General features: G+C 40.9%; 3 protein-coding genes across 6 annotated transcripts in view; all 3 read left to right on the plus strand.

The window, feature by feature from the left end:
- tnikb (TRAF2 and NCK interacting kinase b) overlaps window positions 1-2,111 on the plus strand; it is a 68,166-nt gene extending 66,055 nt beyond the window's left edge. For all 3 annotated transcript variants that reach the window (XM_079576087.1, XM_079576085.1, XM_079576086.1), the window contains one exon: window positions 1,928-2,111. In XM_079576087.1, coding sequence (XP_079432213.1) covers window positions 1,928-2,011 — 84 coding nt within the window. In that variant the 3' untranslated portion in view covers window positions 2,012-2,111. The remainder of the gene's footprint in view (window positions 1-1,927) is intronic.
- Window positions 2,112-9,240: 7,129 nt separating this feature from the next.
- On the plus strand, window positions 9,241-15,041 carry eif5a (eukaryotic translation initiation factor 5A). 2 transcript variants are annotated; one of them, XM_079575723.1, is made up of 5 exons: window positions 9,241-9,374; window positions 10,753-10,940; window positions 11,524-11,628; window positions 12,678-12,809; window positions 14,207-15,041. In XM_079575723.1, the coding sequence occupies exons 2-5, from the start codon at window positions 10,773-10,775 to the stop codon at window positions 14,273-14,275; spliced, it is 474 nt and encodes a 157-aa protein (XP_079431849.1). In that variant the 5' UTR covers window positions 9,241-9,374; window positions 10,753-10,772; the 3' UTR covers window positions 14,276-15,041. The 2 variants fall into 2 exon arrangements, with proteins under 2 accessions (XP_079431849.1, XP_079431850.1); XM_079575724.1 differs by lacking the exon at window positions 9,241-9,374 and adding an exon at window positions 9,484-9,503.
- Window positions 15,042-17,030: 1,989 nt separating this feature from the next.
- rpl22l1 (ribosomal protein L22-like 1) lies at window positions 17,031-19,335 on the plus strand (the record flags this gene model as incomplete). The annotated part of the gene is made up of 4 exons (XM_079576249.1): window positions 17,031-17,067; window positions 17,558-17,736; window positions 18,060-18,181; window positions 19,156-19,335. The coding sequence occupies 4 exons, from the start codon at window positions 17,031-17,033 to the stop codon at window positions 19,298-19,300; spliced, it is 483 nt and encodes a 160-aa protein (XP_079432375.1). The 3' UTR covers window positions 19,301-19,335.
- Between the last annotated feature and the right edge of the window lie 3,657 nt (window positions 19,336-22,992).

Consider the following 22,992-nt stretch of genomic DNA (forward strand, 5'->3'; position numbering starts at 1 on the left):
AACTTTCTGAACAGTCAAATGTCGATATTAATCTAGAATCAGTTTTTGCAACTAGCAGCAAGTCCTATTTAATGCCTTCTGAGCTCATTTGAATGCCTTGTTGTGGAAGATTTGTTCATAAAAAATACAGGACACAACAGGCAAATTATTCCGTTGATGATAATGTGACCGACCAAGAAGTAGCTCTTTGTAACCAAAACATAAGGTTCGTCAGAGGTTCGCAGTCAGGGCCTGAACGCGAAGCCGCAGAGCAGACCTGAACCTCGTGACAGAGCCGCCGTCTGAAAGTCACACGGACTCTGTGTCTCTCCCCGATGTCACAGGGACTTTTCTTTTCTGAGGACGAAGTGTTTTTAAACCATGCATGTTGATGAACGAATGTGTAAAGGATGAGGAGAGAGGCGGCGAAGTGCAAGCCCTGTTCACAATGATGACACTTTTAACTGCATATATTCTGTCTGTTCTTGTGTCAACCATGATCCCCTTTTCCAATACTTTCAAACAACTAAAATAGATAAAGACTAAAACTGAGATGGATAGAATGTCAAAAACAAAACTGTAAAGACCATTTCAGCGAACATGTTTTGGACCATATATTTTGTATTTTACCTTTATGAAGTAAATATTGTCGATCTGTGGCACTATTCTTTGCCTGCTTGAATCAAATTGATGTCTTTTCAGTGACGTTTAACCCAGTACTAAGTAACTCATGCCCCTAGAGGCCATAAGCGCCACTGCAGGTGTCGTAGCATGTTGCGTTTTTTACTCATTAATTGTCTGTGAGAGTAAATACTACGCTGACAAAAAAGACAAAGGGAGAGAGGGATATTGTACATTGTGCCACAACCCAATTACACAATGGAGATTTTTTTTTTTTTTCCTCAAACTTGGCTGTAAATACTGTTAAAGTGCCACTAGCCCGCAGTTAGCTTTGCCCGTTGGCCTGTTAGCTTCTTCTGATCGTGATTCCATTAGTGTATATAGGGTCATATCGCTAAGCATTATGGGATAAAAGTTAAAATACTGGAGTTATTGTTCACATTAAAACACTTGGACACCACAGTGTGTAGCTCATGAGCTAGCGGAGTTGTTCCACAGCTTTTTTCTCCACTTTTTATACTGTTTTTAGCTAATGTTAGTCTAAGGAAATGTATGCTAACAGCTGCAAAGATGGTGGATCTCCATGGTAACTGTGGAATTTCCCGAACTCTATTAGCATGTAGTGTGAAGCTAATATTAGCATTATAGTTAGCATTCCCCATTGTTTATGTATAGCCTTGAGTTCAGGATTATCGCATATCGCTAAGCATCATGGGATTTGCAGCAATAATAAACTAATGGAGATTTTAAAAAGTAAAATACTGGAGTCATTGTTTAATTTGGACACGACTCAGCGGCTTTTTTCTCCAGGAAATGTATGCTAACAGCTGCAGAGATGGCGGATCTCCATGGTAACTGTGGAATTTCTCAAACTCTATTGGGGTTACCGGGTCAGAGCAGGGAAAGTTGCAAGTGTGGAGATGAAAGACCCCCCAATCATCCCATCTACACTTGTTTAGAGGGACAAAGAAAAGATTTATTTTGATTACGATTTATTAAGGTTAACAAGTTCTTTTTTAACCCCCGCCTTAATCAAGTGCAGTATCTCCTCATTTGAAAGCTAAGACCCACAAAACTCATCTAAACGGATCGTCTTCATCACTTTCTTGTTGGATTTTTGCCACATTTTCTGTTACTCGTTTGTAGCTCTTTTATGGTGTTTTTTGTTGCTTTCATGTCACTTTTTCCATCTGTTTTTTGTTGAGTTTTGATCACTTTCCTCTTGCTCTTTTTTGTCATTTTCTTCACACATTTTTGTCACTTTTTCATCGCTTTTTCATCACGTTTTTGTCAAAACTTTTGACCGTTCTTTTGTTGTTTCCCGCAGGTTTTCTTCGCCTCGGTTCGCTCCGGAGGCAGCAGTCAAGTCTTCTTCATGACTCTGAACAGGAGCTCCATGATGAACTGGTAACGCGTCCCTGTGATTTCAGCCAAAAAAACATCGGACAAACTCGCCAAACAAAATGGCCGCCAGCTGAACGCCGCAGCGGACAGTGTGAGAAAAAAAAGAACACGTTTTTCTTAGTACGGAGGACAACAACAAGCTGCTACAGGAAGAGTCGCAGACGAAACTGACTCTTTAGCCTTTGGAGATCTTCTCTGTGTAGCTCAACATTAAAGCCACTGAGAGTTCACGCCGAGGGGGAGCGGCGGCCAATCACATCGCTCCCTGGGAAAGATTATGACGTCATGGTTCAGGGCCAGATTTATCTATACACAGAGTCTGGTTTAATAATAGCTACTTAATAATCGATTTACCGAGACTCTAGCGCAAGTTTTATCATAAAGACTTTGCCATAACTAAGTCCAAATGGTACGAAGAATCAACATATTGAAATCTTGATGAAAAATACACATATTGTCAATTAGAGGATCAAGTTCATCACAAGAAGGTCCTGGGTTTGATCCTGGGTTTGATCCTGGACCGGTGACGTTTGGGTTTCCCCTTCTGCTAAAACAATGTACTTTCAGGTGCCTTCTGGGGCTCTGAGAATAGACTACAATTCCTGATTAAACAAAGGACAAATAATATATGATAAAACACGTCAAAGATGCAATAAAACATATAGAGACAATGCACTTTAATGAACATCTGCATTGATTTTGAAACAACAAAAACAGGCGGGTTCTGTGGTGCTTTGGCAGATGACAGAAGAACAGAAAAAAACAACAAAGTTAGTAAAGCACAAGAGGTAATGGTTTCAGACTGGGTTGATTTAAGCCAACACTTTGAGTTTTGAATAAAGGACATGTGAGACATTCCCTGACAATGAGGAGAGACTGTGCCATAACAGGCAGAGCATTTAGTCCAAAGGCTGTTCTTCTGTCAAACACTTCACAGTCACCTTTAGAGCAAACCCCTGTCCTGGCAGCACCGTGAATATTCTTTGATATGACACTTCAGCATTAGATTACTAAAATAATCATCATAATCATTCACACATGGCTGGGAAGCTATAAATGAACTGTCTTGTGAGCGTAGACTTTCTGAATCTGAATCTAGTTCAGCGCCGGCTCCAGAACAAACTAACTGAGGAGGCATTAGAGTCTCAAAAGGGGCAAATAGAGATTCTCGCCATTGAAATGCATCATAATGCCAATAAAACTGAGGGTTAAAATGCACCATTTTGCACCCCTTCAGATCCGTCCCTGATCTAGTTGTAGCTAGGACAGGGTACAGTTAAACGATCCTTGTGTGGTATTAAAAAAAAAAGTTTAAGTACGACAGGAATCGAAAAATAAAAGTATCCAAAGCAGCTACCGAAAAAAATATGTCTTTAGAGCTCATTAAAGTGATAGTCTGTAAGTTTAAATGTTTTACAAATTTAATAGATAGTGTCTACTTCACCGCCTGGGTCTGAAATTTGAGGTAGAATAAGTAAAATTAGATAATAATATTTTTTCTAAAATCACTCCCTTCGCTGATTCCAGCAACTAATCACAGCCCCCGGGAAACCACTTTGACCAATGAGACGAGCTTTTCCGGTGAACCAGCCTGTCAGGTCCAATCAGGAGGGAGGGGGCGGGACCTTGATCGCTTACTTTGGAAAATTCTGTTCCTGCTCACCTTAATTTTGCAAACTAGGAGTGGCTTTCTGGTTAAAGCGGGGAGGAATATGATTGTTTACTTTCAGATTTCACTTAATCTCTCCTCACTTTGCTAATTTACAGACTATCACTTTAAAAGAAGTTACTTGGTTGTTTCAGCTCGAAGAAATTATTGAAATTTAAAAGAAATAGTCTTTTATGGATATAGGCAACAAATATTTGAGTATAGGTATTGTTTAGGTATCGTTATCGCAAACCAATTATTGTTAAAGGGACTATACGGAGCTTAAAAACTAAATATTTTCTACCCCCTACATGTTCCAGCCATGTCCTAACACACAACTGCCTCTAAAATCCTGCACTGTCACTCAAAATGTTGTTACTTCGAGTCCAGAGTGCCGTCATGCTAATGTTTATATAGAAGCTGCAGTTACGCATAAGACCAGAGGTGGCAGTAGTGAGTATAAAATGACCCACTTGCATCTAGTCCCAGAATAAGCAACATTTGTACATTTTATAGAATTTAATTGTCGTCCTTCAGCTCCACACACTTGTGCATCATGGCCCTATTTCGGTTACTGATTGTACATGTTTTAAGTGGAGGAAATCTGGAGATCAAGGTCAAGTTCAGGAAATTATACAAACCCCAAACTGACACCAAACCCCGGGACGTGTGGCTGACGTTCGCTCCTCTCCGCGCGAACTCTCTCATCATGTGCTGCTGCTGCTCAAAAAAAAACTTTACACCTTTTTCAAGAAACGAGAAAAAAAAAACAATAATCCCACGAATGAACCGGGGATTTTCAGAACAACTGTTGTATAGTTACCGTGGTTACGAGAGCGGCACAAACCATTTTTCACGTTAGGAGAAAGACGCGGCGTTAGAGTAGTTTCACACATTTTTGGGGAGGTTTTTTTTTTGGGGGGGGGGGGGGTTTATTTGCGCCTCATTTGTTTGTTTTATTATTATTAGGTCAGATCCACCGCAAACATGTAAATAATCACCGCTGTTTTTAGACTGAAACGACAATAAGAAACTGGAGGAATCTACTGGTCCGGCGCACTGTCATGTACCGAGTCTCAACCGCATAAACTTTCATGTTTGTTTTTATCTAGACTGGCCGTGCTGGAGCCGGTTTATGTCAAGACTCTGGCGTTTCTGTACTTTTCCCAAAACCCAAAACTGTTGAAAAATGTATGCGTTTTTTGCAATCAGCGACTTGTTTTAGAAAGTTATTGAAATTAGACAAGAGGTCGATTGATCTAGCGCCAAAAAATGTCTATATCTCAGAGAAAGTGATAGATTTTACGTTCCACAAGTCCTCCAATAACTCCCTGGGCCTCAGAGGAACATTGTGATGAAAATATGTTTGCTACAAGTTTCACCAAACCTCACTCAATATGGACATGCTGTATATACCATATTGAAGCACAGGACCTGGAAAATTCAATCGCAGAGTTAGTTTTAACCTCCACAATTGTATTTTTGATCGCTGTGCAAATTACTAGCAACAGTATAGATACAGACGGCATCTCTGGATTCGCCCATATATGGTCATGTTTGAAAACAGTTACGGGGGAAAACAATTTGGTGAACTTCCTCTAATTATTCACAAACTACTTTAACAAATGCTGAATCATGAGTATAGTTTTCTACTAAATAAAGATGCAAAGACATGGAGGAGCAAAGTGGTTCAACAGCCCATAAATATAAATAAAGGAGAATGCTAAGTTGATGTTACATGTTATATTAAGTAAGTTAATATTTTGCCAGAAAATTATTTTCCCCCTCGGCGAAGCCACCCCCCTTCTTCAATATGCGATAGATACAGACGGCATCTCATCATAGAAGGGGGCGTGGCCTCGCTGAGGGGGAAAATAGAATCTTTAGAGAAACAACATTTTTCACTCTTTTTAGCCATTTTCTGGTGGAATATGAACTTATTTATCACATACAAATAAAGTCAAGTGTAAATCGGGTCCATATGGATATTTTCTCACAGCAGATTGTTCTGTAGAAGTGAAAAAACGGCAGTTGTAGCAAGCGCTAACTAGCGTTAGCATTAGCACAATGCTAACATGTAGCATCATGTTAGCATTCTCCGTTTTTTTAATGTATTAATGGGCTGTTGAACCACTTTGCTCCTCTCCATGTCTTTGTACCTTTATTTAGTAGAAACTATGTTCATTAATCAGCATTTGTTGATGTACTTTTTGAATAACTGTTTTAAAAAATGACCATATATGAGCGATTCTAGAGATGCCGCCTGTATGGAATATACTTCACAGTCTCCACAATTCTGATCGGTGAACATCTATCACTCAAATGCCAGAGACAGAAGAAGAAAAAACAGCCTCTTGAGGTTCGATATCGAGCCCTCGACCTATTGTCCAACAAAACGTCTGCCCAGAATTATCTCAACCAACTAGTCAGAACTGTTGACCTAAAATCTGCCCGTTATCGTCATTAGATAAACTTTTTTGCTGAAACATATCCTTTGTCCGAGAAGTATATCTTAAATTATTACTCTGTTCAAAACTATAACTCGTTCGTATAGGCTCTTGAGTTTTGAGCCGTCGACAAAAGCCGATGATCAGACATTTCAATTTACCAAGGACTCACTGCACAGGTTTTTCCGCTTCACTTATAGAACAAGTATTGGGACATGTCCTCTTTCGCTCTTTTGTTGAATTTAAAAATGCCTTTTTGTTAGATTTAGAATATATTGCTCTCATAATGCACCTTGCTTGATGTTTACAGTCACTCCGTCTCATGATTACTCGACTGCTAGATGTTTTTTTTGTTACATTTCTGCGAGATACTACTGATTCATATTATGCTTCCTTTCTGTTCATTAATATAACTGACATGCGCCACTTGAAGCCTTTTGAGTTGAGTGGGAAGAAGACGACGAAGACGAAGATGAGGAGGAATCGACCGAGAATAGAGTTAAAAGATCTATATATATATGTATACTGTAAGACTATTGTTATGAGGATATCTGATCATTTTAGAGAAAGACAAAAAAAAAGAAACAACGTTACTTATTACGAGGAGAATTAGCCGTCTTTCTACAGAAAATTAGAGAAAATAGTTATAAAGATTTCTTAAAAACAGAAACAAAAAAAATGACAATGTTTTTATCGTGGTATTATTTGTAATTCAATTTTTGTATCCAAACTGTGAACAAATGTTGGGGGCGTGTGGGCGCGTGTGTCCGATGAGTGAGTGTGTGAGTGCGTGCGTGAGGCCAGGGGGCGCGTGCACGAGCGGCCGGGAGCGCGCACGGCGAAAGAGGGTGACGTGCATGAGCGTGTCTGTTTTCACCTTTGTCCCAAAAATCACTGGAAGCGGGTCCGGAGCGGAGAGACTGAAGAGGCTCGGCCCGGCGTCGCACATCTGTGGAAATGTGATGGAAATTCAACAAATAAATGTCTCCTTGTACAGCACACCACGCCCACTGTCTTTTATTCAGATGTTTCGTGTTTTCAAGCCCCGACGACTGGACTGGGGTGATCGCGTTGAGTATGTTTCGCTGCTTCCATCTTCAGGATCTGTACTTTACCTGAGTAAACTAAACATCTTTTTGCTGAGTATGTGTTTATCTGGATGTAAAGCCATTATAAATAGAATCTAATGTCATGTTTTAAACTTATTTTTTAAATTGAAGCAGAACTAAGTAACTCTTCCCCCTAGAGGCCATAAGCGCAACTGCAGGTGTCGTGGCAAGTTACGATTTTTTTACTTATTAATTGTCTTGGAGAGTAAATACTACGTTGACAGGAAAGGCGAAGGGAGAGAGAGTTACTGTGCATCCAATTATAAAATGGAAGTATTTTTTTTCAATCAAACTTGGCTGTAAATACTGTTTAAAGTGACATTAGCTTTGCCCGCTAGCATGTTAGCTTCTTCTTCTTCATGATTCCATTAGTGTGTATTGGTGGCTCCGCTCTGGTGGCAGTCAAGTTGCAAACATGGTTTTCTGTCCAGAGACACCAGGGGGAGATGAAAGACCCTCCAATCATCCCATAAACACTTGTATTACCCCCACAGGGACTACGGAAAGGATTTATTAAGGTAAACACGTTACTTAGTACTGCTTTAAGTTTTTAACCTCCAGCCAAAAGCAGTATATTTGGCTACATTCCCACATACTGTGTAGAACTATTTTCTACTCCACTACATTTCTACAAAGGCTCAGAAGTACAACCAAATCTTTAGCCCAATGGAAGAGGTAAGTGCTTCTCTTTGGTCCTCATGGGAGCTGACACTCCAGCAATACCGCCCTCTGGTGGCCAGGGGTGACTCCAAGTGACTCCAAAAGAAAGTTTGTAAAGAGTTTCTTTGTTTCTAAAAATTGCTGAGACCCATCTGACAACGCTGGGCTGGGAATCATATTTTTTTGTGCAAGTTTCCTTGGCAGGGTGGCTGGGCGCACCCTTCGAGGTCGGGTGAGGAGCTCAGTTACTCGGGAGGAGCTCGGAGAAGGGTCACTGCTCCTTCACGGTCCTGGATAAAGGATGAAATGGATGGATGGAGTTTTTTGTGCAGTAGAATTAAAAAGTTTAAGCCTAAATTGATTGACAGGCTCTGGATCCCTGTGGAGGCTCGTACCCGGTCGGCCCACCCAACGAGGGAGGGGCTTCTCACCTTTTTGCCCTTTTAAGGAACAGGCTCTGCTGGAGAAGCAGGTGTTTCACATTAAACACCTGCCTGTCTATCTCTTGTATATTATATTCATGATCTAGCCATGTGTTTTGTTCACTTTTAAAGGCTATAGTGCACACTCCATGAACAGTAGGTGGCGCTGTGCAGATGTACAATCAAATGGCACTGACTCACAATAAGGAAGGAGTTTTTGTGGTGCCCTGTTTAATGTGAATTCGGGCCCAGTTTTTGTGTTATAGAAGCTGCAGTCATTTTTGCAAACACTTTTTTGTAACTGTACGTTTTACCTTGAATAATGAAGTATTTTCTACAGCAAATACTTCAGCGACAAGAAGCTTCCTCAACTCAATGACCCAGTCCAGTTGACAATATTTGAAAATCTCTACTACGATGTGAAATTCCTGGAGAGCCAACACAGACTCTCATGTGCTTTTCAGTGGTTCAGACTTTTCTATCAAAGCATCACCTTTGAAATTATTTGGCTCAGAAAGGACTCGGTGGAAATTCGTCTTTCCAGCCACAGTAACGAATGCAGCACATACGAATGCATAAAGACAATAAACCTTCCTTTTGGATTATTGTTGTATTTGGTTTTGAACATGTTTGAGAGTGGAACATTAGCTTCTGCTCATATTCAGATGTTACTTGTAGGCACACTAAGAAGAAGAAATGTTTGCACTCAATTTAGATAATTGTAGGTACAAGTGTCAACAACTGAGCACAGACTCACTGCATTCATTCATTCATTCATTCATTCATTCATTCATAAAAGCCAATGTATTCTGGGTTTGACAGCAGAGAAGCCCCTGACCAGCTGATGATCCAGACCATCATGCCCGGACCTAAGGGGTTGTCCTGCCCCAAACAGTAATTGGTTCTCATTAGTTTGATTTAATGCGGTCTGGACGCGGGTTGCCATGCTTGTCCTGGACCTGGCAACCCTTTCTGCCAGCTCCCGCCGGAAGTACATAAACTAGCTCCTCGCGCTCCTTCCTGTACGGATGCTGCAGTGAAGTTGGCCGCGCATGCGCACTCTTGGTCCTCTTTTTCTTGGAAGGTAAGTGTGGCATGGCGCGTGTTTCTGCCTTCGGGGGGGAAAAACTCTTCACTTAGCGGAATTTAGGAGCTGTAAAACCGGTTCGGGGGACTGTACATTAGCGGCGGGGAGGACCCAGAGGCTGTGAAGGTGGTTATCTGCGTTCCTGGGGGGCTAGCTGAGCAGGGTGTGGGAGCCGCGCTGCCGAGTCAGGCGGATTGAAAGCGGCATGCGGCCTTTGGCGACGCGCTCAGGGCAGAGGCTTGTCCCCGTCCTCTCTGATCTGAAACCTACACTTTCACCGCACCTCCACACTGTTGTTAATCCTGTTGATTGATTTGCGTCTTAATCTTGTAATCTCATAAATCCTTAATAGTCTAATTTAGCTGCTATCCACTATGACCAGGCAAAAGTGAATGAAACGCAGTGAAGCTATCTGCCATTAGCTAAAACTACGCATAACGCCCGATTCCCCTGGTTTAAACCTATCCGAGACGATAGTCAATGCCAGACACTATGTTTGTGTACTGGTTTAGTCGCCTGTGTGTCTCGCAGTTCACATCAGTAAAGCAGAGTTTGTGAGTTAGCAGCTGTCTGAGCATGTGTGGTTATTGTTAGCCGCTAGGACCCGTTATTTGGCACTTTGCTGCGCCAACTGCGGCCAACTCCTGGGGACGTTTCACCAGATAACGACGCTGCCTTCACTTAAACCGACCAAATTTTTATCTTGATGAGTTTCTTGTGTTCAGTTTTGCCGTTAAATTCTACGCTGTTGTGAAATCGTACTTTGTGAGGCCGTGAAGTTGTCATTAGTGATCTTTTGCCTACGCACATACGGTCGTGAATAGCAGCCTTGCGCAGCCTCGTGTTTAGCCATAGCCGCCTCACTTCCACGTTTTCGCTGTAGTCATGGTGTAAACTGACAGATTGGATTTACAACTCGTTATATTAACACCTCAATTCTGGAATGGAGTGAAAATGTGCACAATGAGAGTGAAATATTGCCATGTCTTCAGAGATGAGCGTAACGGGCCGCGGCTGAAATGACATAAGGACAGTTAGTACTGAACCTCCTCCGGCCACGCTTTGTGCAGCTACACCCTGCACACAGTCAGAGGTGCATTCATTTGGCTGGAGGCTGCTGATAATTGCATGAAAATCACATATTTCCTTCCTGGGTTAAAAAAAAAGTTGACAATTTTATGAAGTCACAAGTGTAACTGCACAAGTACTGGTGCAGACTTGGTCTTTGCCCAAAACTTCTGTACAAGTTTAAGATTTACACAGTGATGCATGAAGAGTTTATCCTCATCCGTTTGTTTTAATGTCTGTCTGGTCATTTGACATGTGAATATGCAATCATTTAATATTGAACTAAATGGTCTATTGTCTGTTCCAGCGCCTAAAACCAATCGCACCATGGCAGACCCCGATCTTGACTTCACCACTGCGGAGTCTGGCGCCTCCGCCACCTTTCCCATGCAGTGCTCTGCTCTGCGCAAGAACGGCCATGTGGTGCTTAAAAATCGTCCCTGCAAAATTGTGGAGATGTCCACCTCCAAGACCGGGAAGCACGGGCACGCCAAGGTACGGTTTGGTGTTTCTGAGACGGTGCTGCTGTTTAAAGTGGCTTCACTATCTATAAAAGCAGACATCTCTGTGCTGTACTTTGGACTTCTTACACTTATGGTATGTATGGTCCTGCTGCCTCTAAATCACAACATGGCTGACAGTGGACACTTTTCCTGTGAATCGCCAAAAACCCTCTTTTAATCACCTATAAGATGTCGGAACGTCTCTCAATGGCGAGACTTGCAACGCGATGCCTTATTTTTCCAGTTAATGGCATGATTTTGAGTGAAGTCCATTTGTCTCTTTATAGTTTAAGACATTTGTGGAAAACATCAGCTCCACTTCCATAAACCGGAAGTGGAGCTGATGCAAAGGATAATTATCCTGGCACAGGCCATTGTAAACATCACCACTTTACTCGTTCTGTGAAGCATTGTGATGTTAAGAATGAGTCTGTACAGTTTGAACTCCCGTTATCAGTCAGAATGAGAGAAAAGTGGGCGAATGTGTATATATCCTTTTAAATGTTTTCAAAATTGCTCCACGTTTTGAAGCCTTCTGTTAAATTGTAAATTAAACTAACCCTTTGGTTCTGCAGGTGAACTTGGTTGGTATTGACATCTTCACCAACAAGAAGTATGAAGACATGTGCCCTTCCACCCACAACATGGATGTCCCCAACATCAAGAGGCAAGATTACCAGGTACGATCCAGTTCCCTGAACATCACATGGGCTGTTTTTACTTGGCACCGGGGTGTGAGGGGCGACGCGACTCTGTTGCTGCTTCTAATGGAGCGTGGAATAAGAAACGAGTCAAGTTAAGGTGTTTTTGTTCGAGACATTTGTTCGTTTGAATGTCTGCATGATTTTGTGGCATTAGATTATGGTGACAAATCTACTGTGATGGAATAATACTGAACACAGCGATTAAATGAACTAAGGGGAAGTAACTAGCTGGTTGACTTACGAGTGCCAGTGTATTATAGGTCTTTTTTGTATTTATTTATTTATGGGCAGGATCAATTGCTTGAGGAAATTTGTTGTTGGTCAGGATTTTATTGCAGATGTTTAACACCAGTTATTCCTAAACAATATTTGTTTTACTGATAACAAATTGTAATGTTATCTTAATCGCAGTTACCAATATGTTTTACATGATGATTGGTTGGTTTGGTTGTTGAAGGCGCTTAATGATCCCCCACACTCAGGGTTGCCAGATCTCATTACTAAAATCTGACCGGCCAAGTCTCCCTCACACATTAATGCGGCTAAGGAGTGGTTCCTGTCATGTGATTGTTTAATTTGCTCCAATAATGATCCTGCATCTCTTATGTGACTGACTAGACGATGCTCTGGGCGTCCCTCATGTAGGGAGCCTTGGAGAACTCTCGCTCCTTAAAGCCAGCACATATCACTAATGAAGTCCTAATTGTAGCCAGTGCTCGTGCAGGCCTCCTTTAGTTGAGCTTTGTGTGAGATTCTTTGGGTGACTGTGGTACGATTATGGTAGACTAGGGGCGTATGGTATGTCCAAACCTCTAGAGGAGTTTGTCATGATTCTCCTTCCCATTTTGAGGAATAATAATAAACCCATCTGTAGTTGTTTCCATGCAGCTTAGTTCAGGCCAGGTTGTGATTGTTTATGGTGCTTTATTGTCATTATACAAAATGTGTCCTCCTTGTTCCCTTTACGAAACCACTTGTAGCACCATTTTTTTTCACACGCGATCCCTTTGACTTCTCGTCTTCAGGTTGTGAACATTACCGAAGGCTTCATGTCCTTAATGAACGACAGCGGTGACGTCAGAGAGGACCTGCGCGTCCCCGACAACGACATCGGAAAAGAAATCGAGTCCAAGTTCGAGGCTGGAGAGGACTTCATGGTAAATATCTTACTCAGAGTCTAGATTATTTAAAATGAGCTGATGTTGTGAGATACTTGGCTAGTTTCCTTTTTTTCCTTGTTGGTTAAAGCTCGGCGTCGGATTGTTTTCCAATTGTGAAAGGAGGTGATGGCCCAAACTCGTACATCTTTGACAATTACTCACAAGTTATATACATAGGCGCTGATACTGAAGGTGCTGCGGGGCTTGAGCAAATTCTCCCTAATTACAAAATGATTCAGTATATAATCTGTAAATCCCGAAAGCCGTCGCTCCCTTCTAACCTGCTAATGTGGGTCGCTTCATTACGATAATATCGGCGCCGCTCGTTTAGCTCTACAGCGTCCGGCTTTTATTCCTGACTGGGAACATAAATCTGCGCCTTTCGTTATATGAATGAATGTTTCGTGCAGCTTTGCCAACATCTTTACGCTTATTCAGACTTTTCCGGGTGAGCCATGGAAAAAAAGTGCTGAGTTACAATAGACAAAACTTGACTCGGGCTCTCCAGCTTTAATCAAGTAATATTTTAGACTAATTGGTCCATAATCATAACTATTAGGCTGAGCCATGGCTGTTTGTCCATCGGTTTGGAAAAGTCACTATATTTATAGGTTACAATACCTCAGCTTGCATAGAAATAACTTGGAATATTCTGGAATATTTGTGGAAGAACATCTTTTGAAATTTATTGAATTTAATACTTTATTTCATAAGTATATGGGAAGTGTATAAGAACAAATATGGAGACTAAGATACAGGCTGAATCTGTCAAAGCTTTAAACTCCATACACATACTTCCTTTGCCCCTATAATTGGTGGAAAATTAGTGGGAAGAAGACAAACTTTGTGTATATTAAAGTAGTTTATAAATGATGAATATAAATGTTGAATCTGCTTCACAATTAGTTGGTTTTATTGCCATTGTCATTACGTTCACAATTAGGACGTTTCTTCAGTCGATCGTGCAACATGAAACATAACTTTATATGAATAATAAACTATAAATACTTTAAACTAAAAGGCTATAAGACTATACAAAGGCATGTGTGAGAAGATTAAAGTTTAATCTATGATAAAGACGATGCCTTTTATTCCCTCAAAACCATTTCTTGAGCTCAGTGTAGCTGACGATCTCCAATACCATGGAGTGTAAATACAAACAAGCCCAGTCGAAAGAGCACATGGGTAATTGTGCTTGGTAAACAGACAATTCTCCCACTCGAAAGACTAACTGAAGGCACCAATGAGGGGGCACGTGGTTAGCTCTGGGATATTGGTCCACTGTTTCCAGCCAGTAAACTGTGGTGGTTCACATTTTGTAAGGGGAAAAATGCAGCTACTCTTGAATCAGTGACAACCCTTCAAGTCCTAACTTTTCCTTCTCCCCTCGTTAGGTGACTGTGATCTGTGCCATGGGGGAGGAGTGCGCCATCGCCACCAAGATGATGACCAGCGGCAAATAAAGGAGCAGTCTTTTTATGAAGGCGTGTTTTTGCTGCCCCGGGCAACAAGCACCACCCCACGACCAGTCTCTGCATTCTCATTGGTTCTTGTCACCAAAGCGCCGGCCTTCTACAAACCTCAAATCATTCTGTGATTTATCAAATTCATCCGATGCTTTCCTCCTCCTCCTCCTCCTCCCTTCATTTTATTTCACTTCCACTGCAGCTTGCTGTGTTGGTCCTCTCTTTGACTGATCACTAAAAAAAAAAGGTTATGTTTGGTAACTTTATATATAAAACAACTTATAAAAAAAATACCCATCATTTCACTCATTCCTGCTTTTGTTTTTAATTTTGCAATGTCTCAAAAAAAACAAAAACAAAGTGTCGCCACTCTCATCATTCCTGATAAGAAAAAAAAAAGACATCACGGAAATTCAGCTTTTTGTATGATTATTTTTTATATATTCTTTAGATGACTGACTATAGCAGCCTTTTAGATTGGGGGTTGGCGGGCGGGGGAGGGATATCGCGGGAGGCAGGTTTTGAGTTTAAAAGCGGGAGGAGAAGAGAAAAAAAAAAAAAAAGCAACAAAAAGGGAGAAGTTGTTTCCCTGTATATACAAAATTAGCAGCCATTCGCTTCCAGCTTGAAAGGTCTAGATTGCAGATTGGCTTGGAGCACTTGAGGTCCCACCCCAGCATGTTTTAAAAAGGAGAAAAAAAGAAGAAAAAAAAAAAAAGCTCTATCAAACTTTAACCCCGTAAATATATATATACACACACAATGGAACAAACTACTTTGGTGATGCTGGTCTGTCTGTTCAACTGGGATGGTTCAACCTTTAAACAAACAAAAAATTGCAAAAATAAGTGTTTCATTTTCTTACAGCGGCGTGAGTGAAGATAATGGCGTGGGCCTCCGGGATTTAAGAAAAAAAAATAAACGATGCAGGAGGTTGGTTTGCAGTGAGGTGTGTTCAATGAAATTTTTTTTTGCTTTTTCTGTTTTTGGATGGGACTCAATCGGGACGGGAGGGTGGTAAGAGTTGCAAACTTTGTGTTCACTCGAGGCCTTTGTCACCTGACTGGAGATGGCAAAAAATAAAATGTTAAACTAATGGACAAAAACTGCAGAATACGTCTTGTCTGGCTTTTGTTATTTACAACAATAGGTGACTAAAGTGCTTTATGAATGGACAAAAGCTGGTTTAAAGGCTCTAGATCTGTTTTTTTTTGGGGGGGGGGGGTTTACAAACAATGAGAGGGAGAAGGGACAGGATCCACAGTGCACAAAGAGCTGCTTTTACAACATATTCAAGGGCAAAACTAATTACATATTCCACTTGGAAAATGGGAGCCTTTAATTTTATGTGGCCAAGGGAGCGAGCGTGTGTAAAGGCGAAGAACAAATGTTGCAATAGTGATTTGCTCTGTGCAGGGAGTATCATTGGGGACAAGAGGCAATTTAAAAAGCTCTAAATTATGAAGGAATACAAAGTGATGGCAGGAAATGAAAACCATTAAGGAATCTTGTGTGGAAAAATGGATTGTCTTGGGGGAAAGCAGCATAACTGACAAGCTATTATAAATGTAGATCTATTGCCAATGCATAAAGATTGGGCTCATTGGCTTTCATTTCATTGTTGATTGAGCGCTCTACAAGCTTGGCAAGTCTAAACACCCTCAGCAAAGACTTAAGATGACTAATTGCAAAGGGGAGGGGGTTGTGGCTATTTCATAATCTTGGGGAATTTCATAAGAAACCTTAATCAGCAATAAGGCTGTTTTGCATTGAGCCTCATTTGAAATTAAACTAGAAGAGGCAGATTGTTCTGTGGAAACCCTCAAGAGCCGAGGACACACCCAGACCGAATACTTGTACCAGTGATGCTATTATGAATCACCGCGCGCTGTGAGCCTCCGCCAGTCACAATGGAAAGAAACTGTGGAGTCGAGAATGGCCAGAGTGACTCACCACAACTTCTCACTGGGCACGGCTAAACGGACCCCTGCTCAATTTGCGTTGTTTATGCGCTTTATCAATGGTTAACCAGGCTCTGCGGGTTTATTATCGGGGTGGTGTGTTGGTCTAACGCTGCCCTTTGGACTCCCGTGCACCGAAATGAGATAGATGCTGTGCGTAAAACGGAGCCGCGGTGCGTAAAAGCTCGTAATGCCACTTTTGAGCTAATAAATACCAAATAAATTCCCCACACATTGTCTAATCCGCACCAAAGCACCCGGTTATAAATAAAATACGTGAAATCGTCATAAAAGTGTCAAAAAACTATTTCTCGCCAACACGTTGCCAAATATGGATAAGGCGGTGCCAACGTTGCGCTGACGTCACTTCCGCTCAGTCTCTTTCTGCTTCCTGCGTCCAACATGGCACCGGTAAGAACTGTCACTCCGCCCTAGAATCGCGCTAAATCTGGTGTTAAAGCTCAAAATATGCGATTATGTTCAGGGATATGAAGGAATAAGATGGTTGGCAAAGTGTTGAATGTGATTGAGTTAGAAAATGTGTTAAATATTGCGAGGGGATTTAAAAAGTTAGCGTAGTTAGCATTAGCATCACTTCTTGCTATCTGGCCTACACGTGTCCCATTCATAAAAAACTTCATAAAGAGGTCATTTACGGTTTGTTTACCTTGTGTACAACGTTTGTGTAACAAAAATGGCAGAGAATTTGGAGTAATAGAGTAATTTAGCTGACAAGATTATATTTCAATCCTATTAGGGAAAATCGTGATTATGATCAGATCTAAAAGAATATGCATCATTTGGAGAAAGTCTTTGGAGAGAGCCCTGGTATTATAAAATAAGATCAAATATTTGCTGGTTTAACCTCTTAACCCCCACGTGAACCAAGCACATTTTCTGCAACAATAAAGTGACAAAAACAACTAAATGTGATGGAAAAAGTCACAAAAAAGAGCAACACAAAAGTGACAAAAAAGCAGCAATAACATAACAAAAAACTATGATAAAGTGATGAAATGGTATTGATAAAGGCAAGAAAAACAGGACAAAGAAGCCACAAAAAGTGATGAAAAAGAGAATAAAACACAAAACACTGAAAATCTGACACAAAGGCAGCAACAAAAAAGTTGTAAATCAGTTTTGTAGGTCTTAGCTTTCAAACGAGACTGGCCTATTGGCTCTAAGTTAATATCGAGAAGCTTTTAGATTTAGGTAAAGCTGAACTGGAGTAAATGCACTCGGTTCAGAGGGGGTGAAGAGGTTAAAAATGACCGAAAAGGGGAATAGATGGTGATTCAGATCGAGTAAAGCATTTTAGCTCTGCCGACTTGTGAAAAGCTGAGTGGTAAATTACTGAGTGGTTCTGTGATTTCTCAGATCAAGAAGACTCTGAAAAGGCCAGCTGCCGGCAAAAGGTCCAAAAGGGGGGCTGTGTGGAAGTTCACCCTGGACCTGACGCATCCAGTGGAGGACGGCATCCTCGACTCCTCCAACTTTGTAAGTTTTAATATAAAGACTTTTGATCATGTCACTTTGTTTATAAATCTAGAAACAGCTCTGCAATCTGCTGATTATTGTTACATTAATAATTCATTGTAAATTCCCACATGAGACTGCGGTGGCTCTAAAGGTTCATACTGTGTTTTTTATTATTATTATTATTAGAACCCAGGGGCCGCCATAGTCCCAGCTAAAGGGAAACACTGATGTATAAAGTGACTTCTGTGCATGCAGCTAACACTCCTCCGGACTAGGGCGCCCTTCCCTAGCTCCACGACTAGGGTTCTCTTCCCTAGTGGTCACTGTGCTCTGTCCGATAGGAAATCTTCCTCAAAGAGAGGATCAAGGTGAACGGGAAGACGGGGAACCTGGGAAATGTAGTCCAGGTCGGACGCATGAAGAACAAGATCAACGTCACGTCTGAGAAGCAGTTTTCTAAAAGGTGATGAGATGAGAACTGTGGTAGAATCATCCATTATGTCCAACTCGTGTGGCCCGACCATTATGGATTTTCGGGGTCCGATACCGATATGAAGGGGGTTGGCATGGCCGATATAAAACATATTTTAAGTAATTTAATTTGAGGTTGTTGTTTTTTTTAATCTCTCAAATAGCCTAAAGTTAAACATTTATTATTATAGTAATGGTTTCAATCATAGAAATGTATAGAAATATCGGTCGAGCGATGTGGGGTTTACAGATAGATATTAGCATAGTGCTAAATCTGGTGCAGCCATCTTTTTAATGTAGGGGTTCAAAGGGGTTTAAAGCTCTGGCTCGGCTCTTTCCGATGTTGAAAATGGGAAGTCTATATCACTTTCAGTCCGGAGATATTGGCGAATTTTGGCCGATATTGAAAATATCTGTAATATTAGTCGGGCACTGCTTATAAGTATAACACAAATGGTCTTCTACAATGGATTCTAAGAAGAAGAGTCTGAATCAATATGCGATATATCGCAAGAAGCCACGATATACAGTGGGGAAAAAAAGTATTTGGTCAGTTTCACATAGACATTCTATTGGATTTTGGCCAAATACTTTTTTTCCCCACTGTATATCGCAACATCACTAAATAATAATAATACATTTTATTATTTGTATTGCATTTAACACATGAAAGACACATCTCAAAGTGCTACAGGTTAAAAAAAAGATCACTTTTTTTGCAAACTCAGCCAAAAACAAATGAGCAGAATTTAAACATGGGTAAAAGTTCAGTTTAGTTCAATTTTACTCTTGTTTTGATCCTGATTTTGTGTTTCTTGATGACTGCTCGCTGATAAACTTGTGATACGTGTTTCATGTGTTGAAATGGGAGGTAAAATATCGCAATATCGTTACCGCCATATTGAGTTACTTCATTATCGTGCTGCCCTACTCTCCAGGTCTAATGACATCTTTCTCTTGTTGCAGGTACCTGAAGTATCTGACTAAGAAGTACCTGAAGAAGAATAATCTGCGTGACTGGCTGCGCGTCGTGGCTTCAGACAAAGAGACGTACGAGCTGCGCTACTTCCAGATCAGCCAAGACGACGAGGAGTCCGAGGCCGACGAGTGAAGCCCTTGGGCTCAATAAAAGCGAAATAAAATCCACCTCATGTCCTGTCTTTTATACAAACTACCAATGCCAGGATGAGCCAGCAGAGGGAGCCAATGAGACATGTATTCCAGATAAACGTACTATGTTAAATTTAGAAGATGCACAAGAAGGGATAAAAGTACATCGATCCAGTTGGTTTACAAAATCAGCCACTAGAGGGAGCCAAACGTGGCAGAACTATCTTTTTGAGACATATTTCAACACATTACTGATCTCTGGGTCCCCTTGAGTTCTCTTTCACGACTTGGCTGCAGTACCGCTTATGATAGACACTAATATCAAGCATTACGATTGCAAAAACAAACAAACCCACATTTATCTCCAGCTCCAGCCGTCAGTCTGCTGTGGAAGAGGCCCATGTGTTCATCTGGAGCGGATAAACCGTACAGCCTCAGGAATGCACCTCCAGACAGAGAGAAGACACCTCCACAGAACCGTGCTGTGGTTTCAGAGTGTCCTGTAATTGGTTTTCATGCTCTCTCATGGGGGCAGGTGCCGGTGTTCCTGTACAGATTACAGGATATTTTCATAATTTCAGCTGTATAGTGGTTGATGAGGGATTTCCTATAGTTTGATAGATTGATTTAGGTTGTAGGCGACACATGCAGGGGCGGACTGGCCAGATGGGACACCAGTCTGGCCTCTCATTTTTCTCCACAACCTCTTTCCCCCACGCCTTAACAGAGCTTTATCCAAATCTAAAAGCTGAGAAGAAAAGCATTAAAATAGTGACGAATACGAGGATGAAAACGGAACAAAAATGTGCCGGACGAGCGACAAAAAAGTGACGAAGAAACACAAAAAAGTAAGGAAACGGTGATGAAAACACAACGAAGCAACGAAAAAAACAATAAAAAACATGAACATGACAAGAAACCGACAAAAAACTGTAAAATAAAAGACGAAAACACAACAAAGCAATGAAAAAAAGCCACAAATATGCCAAAAAGTAATAAAAAAAAGCAACAAAAACATGATAAAAAATGCAGCAACAACGTGACAAAAAGTAACAATCACTTTTGTAGGTCTTAGCTTTCAAATGGGCAGGGCCGGCCCAAAGCATAGGCGACCCAGGCAGCCGTCATCTGCTGGAGGGGGCGTCGAATTGCACTTTAATATTTGTACCTCAACCCCAAAGTTCGATCTTGCCTAGGGCGTCAAATCAGCTAAGGCCGTCCCTGCAAATGAGGTGTTACTGTTGCGCTCCAGTCTAGAAGCTTTTGGATTTGGGTAAAGCCGAACTGGAGAAAAAGCACTCGGTTCAGGCGGGTGATAAGAGGTTAAAATATGTCCAGCAGGGGCCATATGTCCATTCTGGAAGAGCACAGAAGGGCCACTGGCTCTAGGGCCACTGGTCCGCCTTAACCGAGCTTTACCCAAATCTAAAAGCTAAAAAGCATCAAAATAGCGACAAAAAAAGAGGATGAAAACAAAGCTAAAATGTGCAGGAAAAGCATAAAAAAAAGTGACAAAAAATGTGATGAAAATTCAACAAAAAGTGACAAAAATTCAACAAAAAGTGACAAAAAATCAACAATAATGTGACAAAAATTCAACAAAAATTCAACAAAAAGTGACAAAAAAACAACAAAAAAATGACAAAAATTCAACAAAATATTGACAAAAATTCAACATAAATGTGACAAAAACTCAACAATAATGTGACAAAAATTCAACAAAAATTCAACAAAAACTCATCAAAAATTCAACAAAAACTCAACAAAAATTCAGCAAAAAGTGACAAAAATTCAAAAAAACAAAACTATGACAAAAAATGCGGCGACTTGACAAAAAGTTGCAATCACTTTGTAGGTCTCAGCTTTCAAATGAGGCGTTACATTGTTGCTCTCCAGCCGAGAAGCTTTTAGATTTGGGTAAAGCCGAACTGGCGAAAATGCGCTCCGTTAAGGTTTAGGTAAGTGCACATTGGGCCCGGCTGGTCAGAGTCCAGGGCCACGTTTCAGTCCCAGTCCGCCCCTGTTCACATGAGCCACATTATAACCAGGTTTACTTTTTCTTTTTACTAGTTTCTTTTTAAATGGCAAGAGTAAAACCATACCATACTATGAGCACAGTGGGTCTGCCTGTATTTAGTGGTAATCTGAGCACATGTGATCCCAAAGACTCAGGTTACCCACTACCAGACACGACTTCACAACCAATCAGGGGCCACGAGCGCAGCCGTCAGTCAGTGCCATAGACTGTATATATAAAGTCAGTACAAGGGAAAGAAAGGTGTCATTTGTGACTGAGAGCCAGGAAAATGCAGTCAGTTTGGTTCATCCGAAAACCATAAGCCTTTAATTCCCCAAAAGTTGATATAAGCGTCACCAAAGACGCAGATCATGGCCATAGACGTGATCATGGCCTTATTGCGTAATTGACTCACGAACGCCATCTGCTGTCACGCTGGCTTATGTAGGTCAACAAGATGAAGGCAGCCATTTTCCCCAGATCACATGGCCGGTTAGCTCAGTTGGTTAGAGCGTGGTGCTAATAACGCCAAGGTCGCGGGTTCGATCCCCGTACGGGCCACTCACTTTTTTTTTGACTGCTTGTATTTGTATTTGTGTTGCTCTCTTAACATCCGCTTCAACCAAGTGCATATTCTCCAGTTCAGCTTTACCCAAATCTAAAGCTTACAGATTATGGGCCAGTGTAGCAGCTCATTTGAAAGCTAAGACCTACGAAAGTCAACAAAACAGATCATTTTCCTCATGTTGTTGCCACATTGGCGTCACTTTTTTGCTAAACTTCTATTGCTTTGTGTCACTTTTCTGTCGCTTTTTTATTGTGTTTTCGTCACATTTTTGTCACATTTTTGTCACTTTTCTATCACTCCTTTGTTTGCTTTTTTGTTGCTCTTTTATGGCCGTTTTGTAGCATTTTTGCCCTTTTTGTCACTTTGCTGTTGCTCTTTTGTGGCTTTTTTCTTGTGCATGTTTTTTCGTCACTCATTTTTGTCACTTTTTTAGCACATTTTTGTCACTTATTCATCACTTTTTTGTCATTTTTTTGTTGGGCTTTTGTGGCTTTTTTGTTGCATTTTCACCTCTTTTTTGTCACATCATCGTCACATTTTCGTCACTTTTCTATCACTCTTTTGTTTGCTTTTTTGTTGCTCTTTTGTGGCCGTTTTGTTGTTGTTGTTTGTTTTTTTGCCCTTTTTTGGTCATTTTGCTGCTGCTCTTTTGTGGCTTTTTTCTTGTGCATGTTTTTTCGTCACTCATTTTTGTCACTTTTTTTATCATCATATTTTCATCACTTTTTTCGTAGTTTTTTGTTGCTCCTTTGTAGCTTTTTTGTTGCATTTTCACCTCTTTTTTTGTCACTTTGTCATCGTCTTTTTGTCACATTTTCGTCACGTTTTTGACAATTTTCTGTCACTTTTCTATCATTCCTTTGTGGCTTTTTTGTTGCATTTTCATCGTCTTTTTGGCACTTTTTGTCTCATTTTTGTTATTGTTTATTGTCACTTTTCTTTCACTCCTTCGTTTGCTTTTTTGTTGCTCTTTTGTGGCCTTTTTGTTTCATTTTTGCAGTTTTTTGGTCACTTTTTAATCCCTTTTTTGTCACTTTGCTGTTGCTCTTTTGTGGCTTTTTTTCTTGTATTTTCATCACACATTTTTGTCACTTTTTTAACACATTTT

This window comes from Gobius niger (assembly GCF_951799975.1).
Source record: "Gobius niger genome assembly, chromosome: 18".
Taxonomy (NCBI): Eukaryota; Metazoa; Chordata; class Actinopteri; order Gobiiformes; family Gobiidae; genus Gobius; species Gobius niger.

Coding starts and splice junctions, on each gene's coding strand:
- eif5a (XM_079575723.1), top strand. CDS start 10,773: ATGGCAGACCCCGATCTTGACTTCACCACTGCGGAGTCTGGCGCCTCC. Junction 10,941..11,523: donor GGAAGCACGGGCACGCCAAG/GTACGGTTTGGT, acceptor TTGGTTCTGCAG/GTGAACTTGGTTGGTATTGA. Junction 12,810..14,206: donor AGGCTGGAGAGGACTTCATG/GTAAATATCTTA, acceptor TCCCCTCGTTAG/GTGACTGTGATCTGTGCCAT.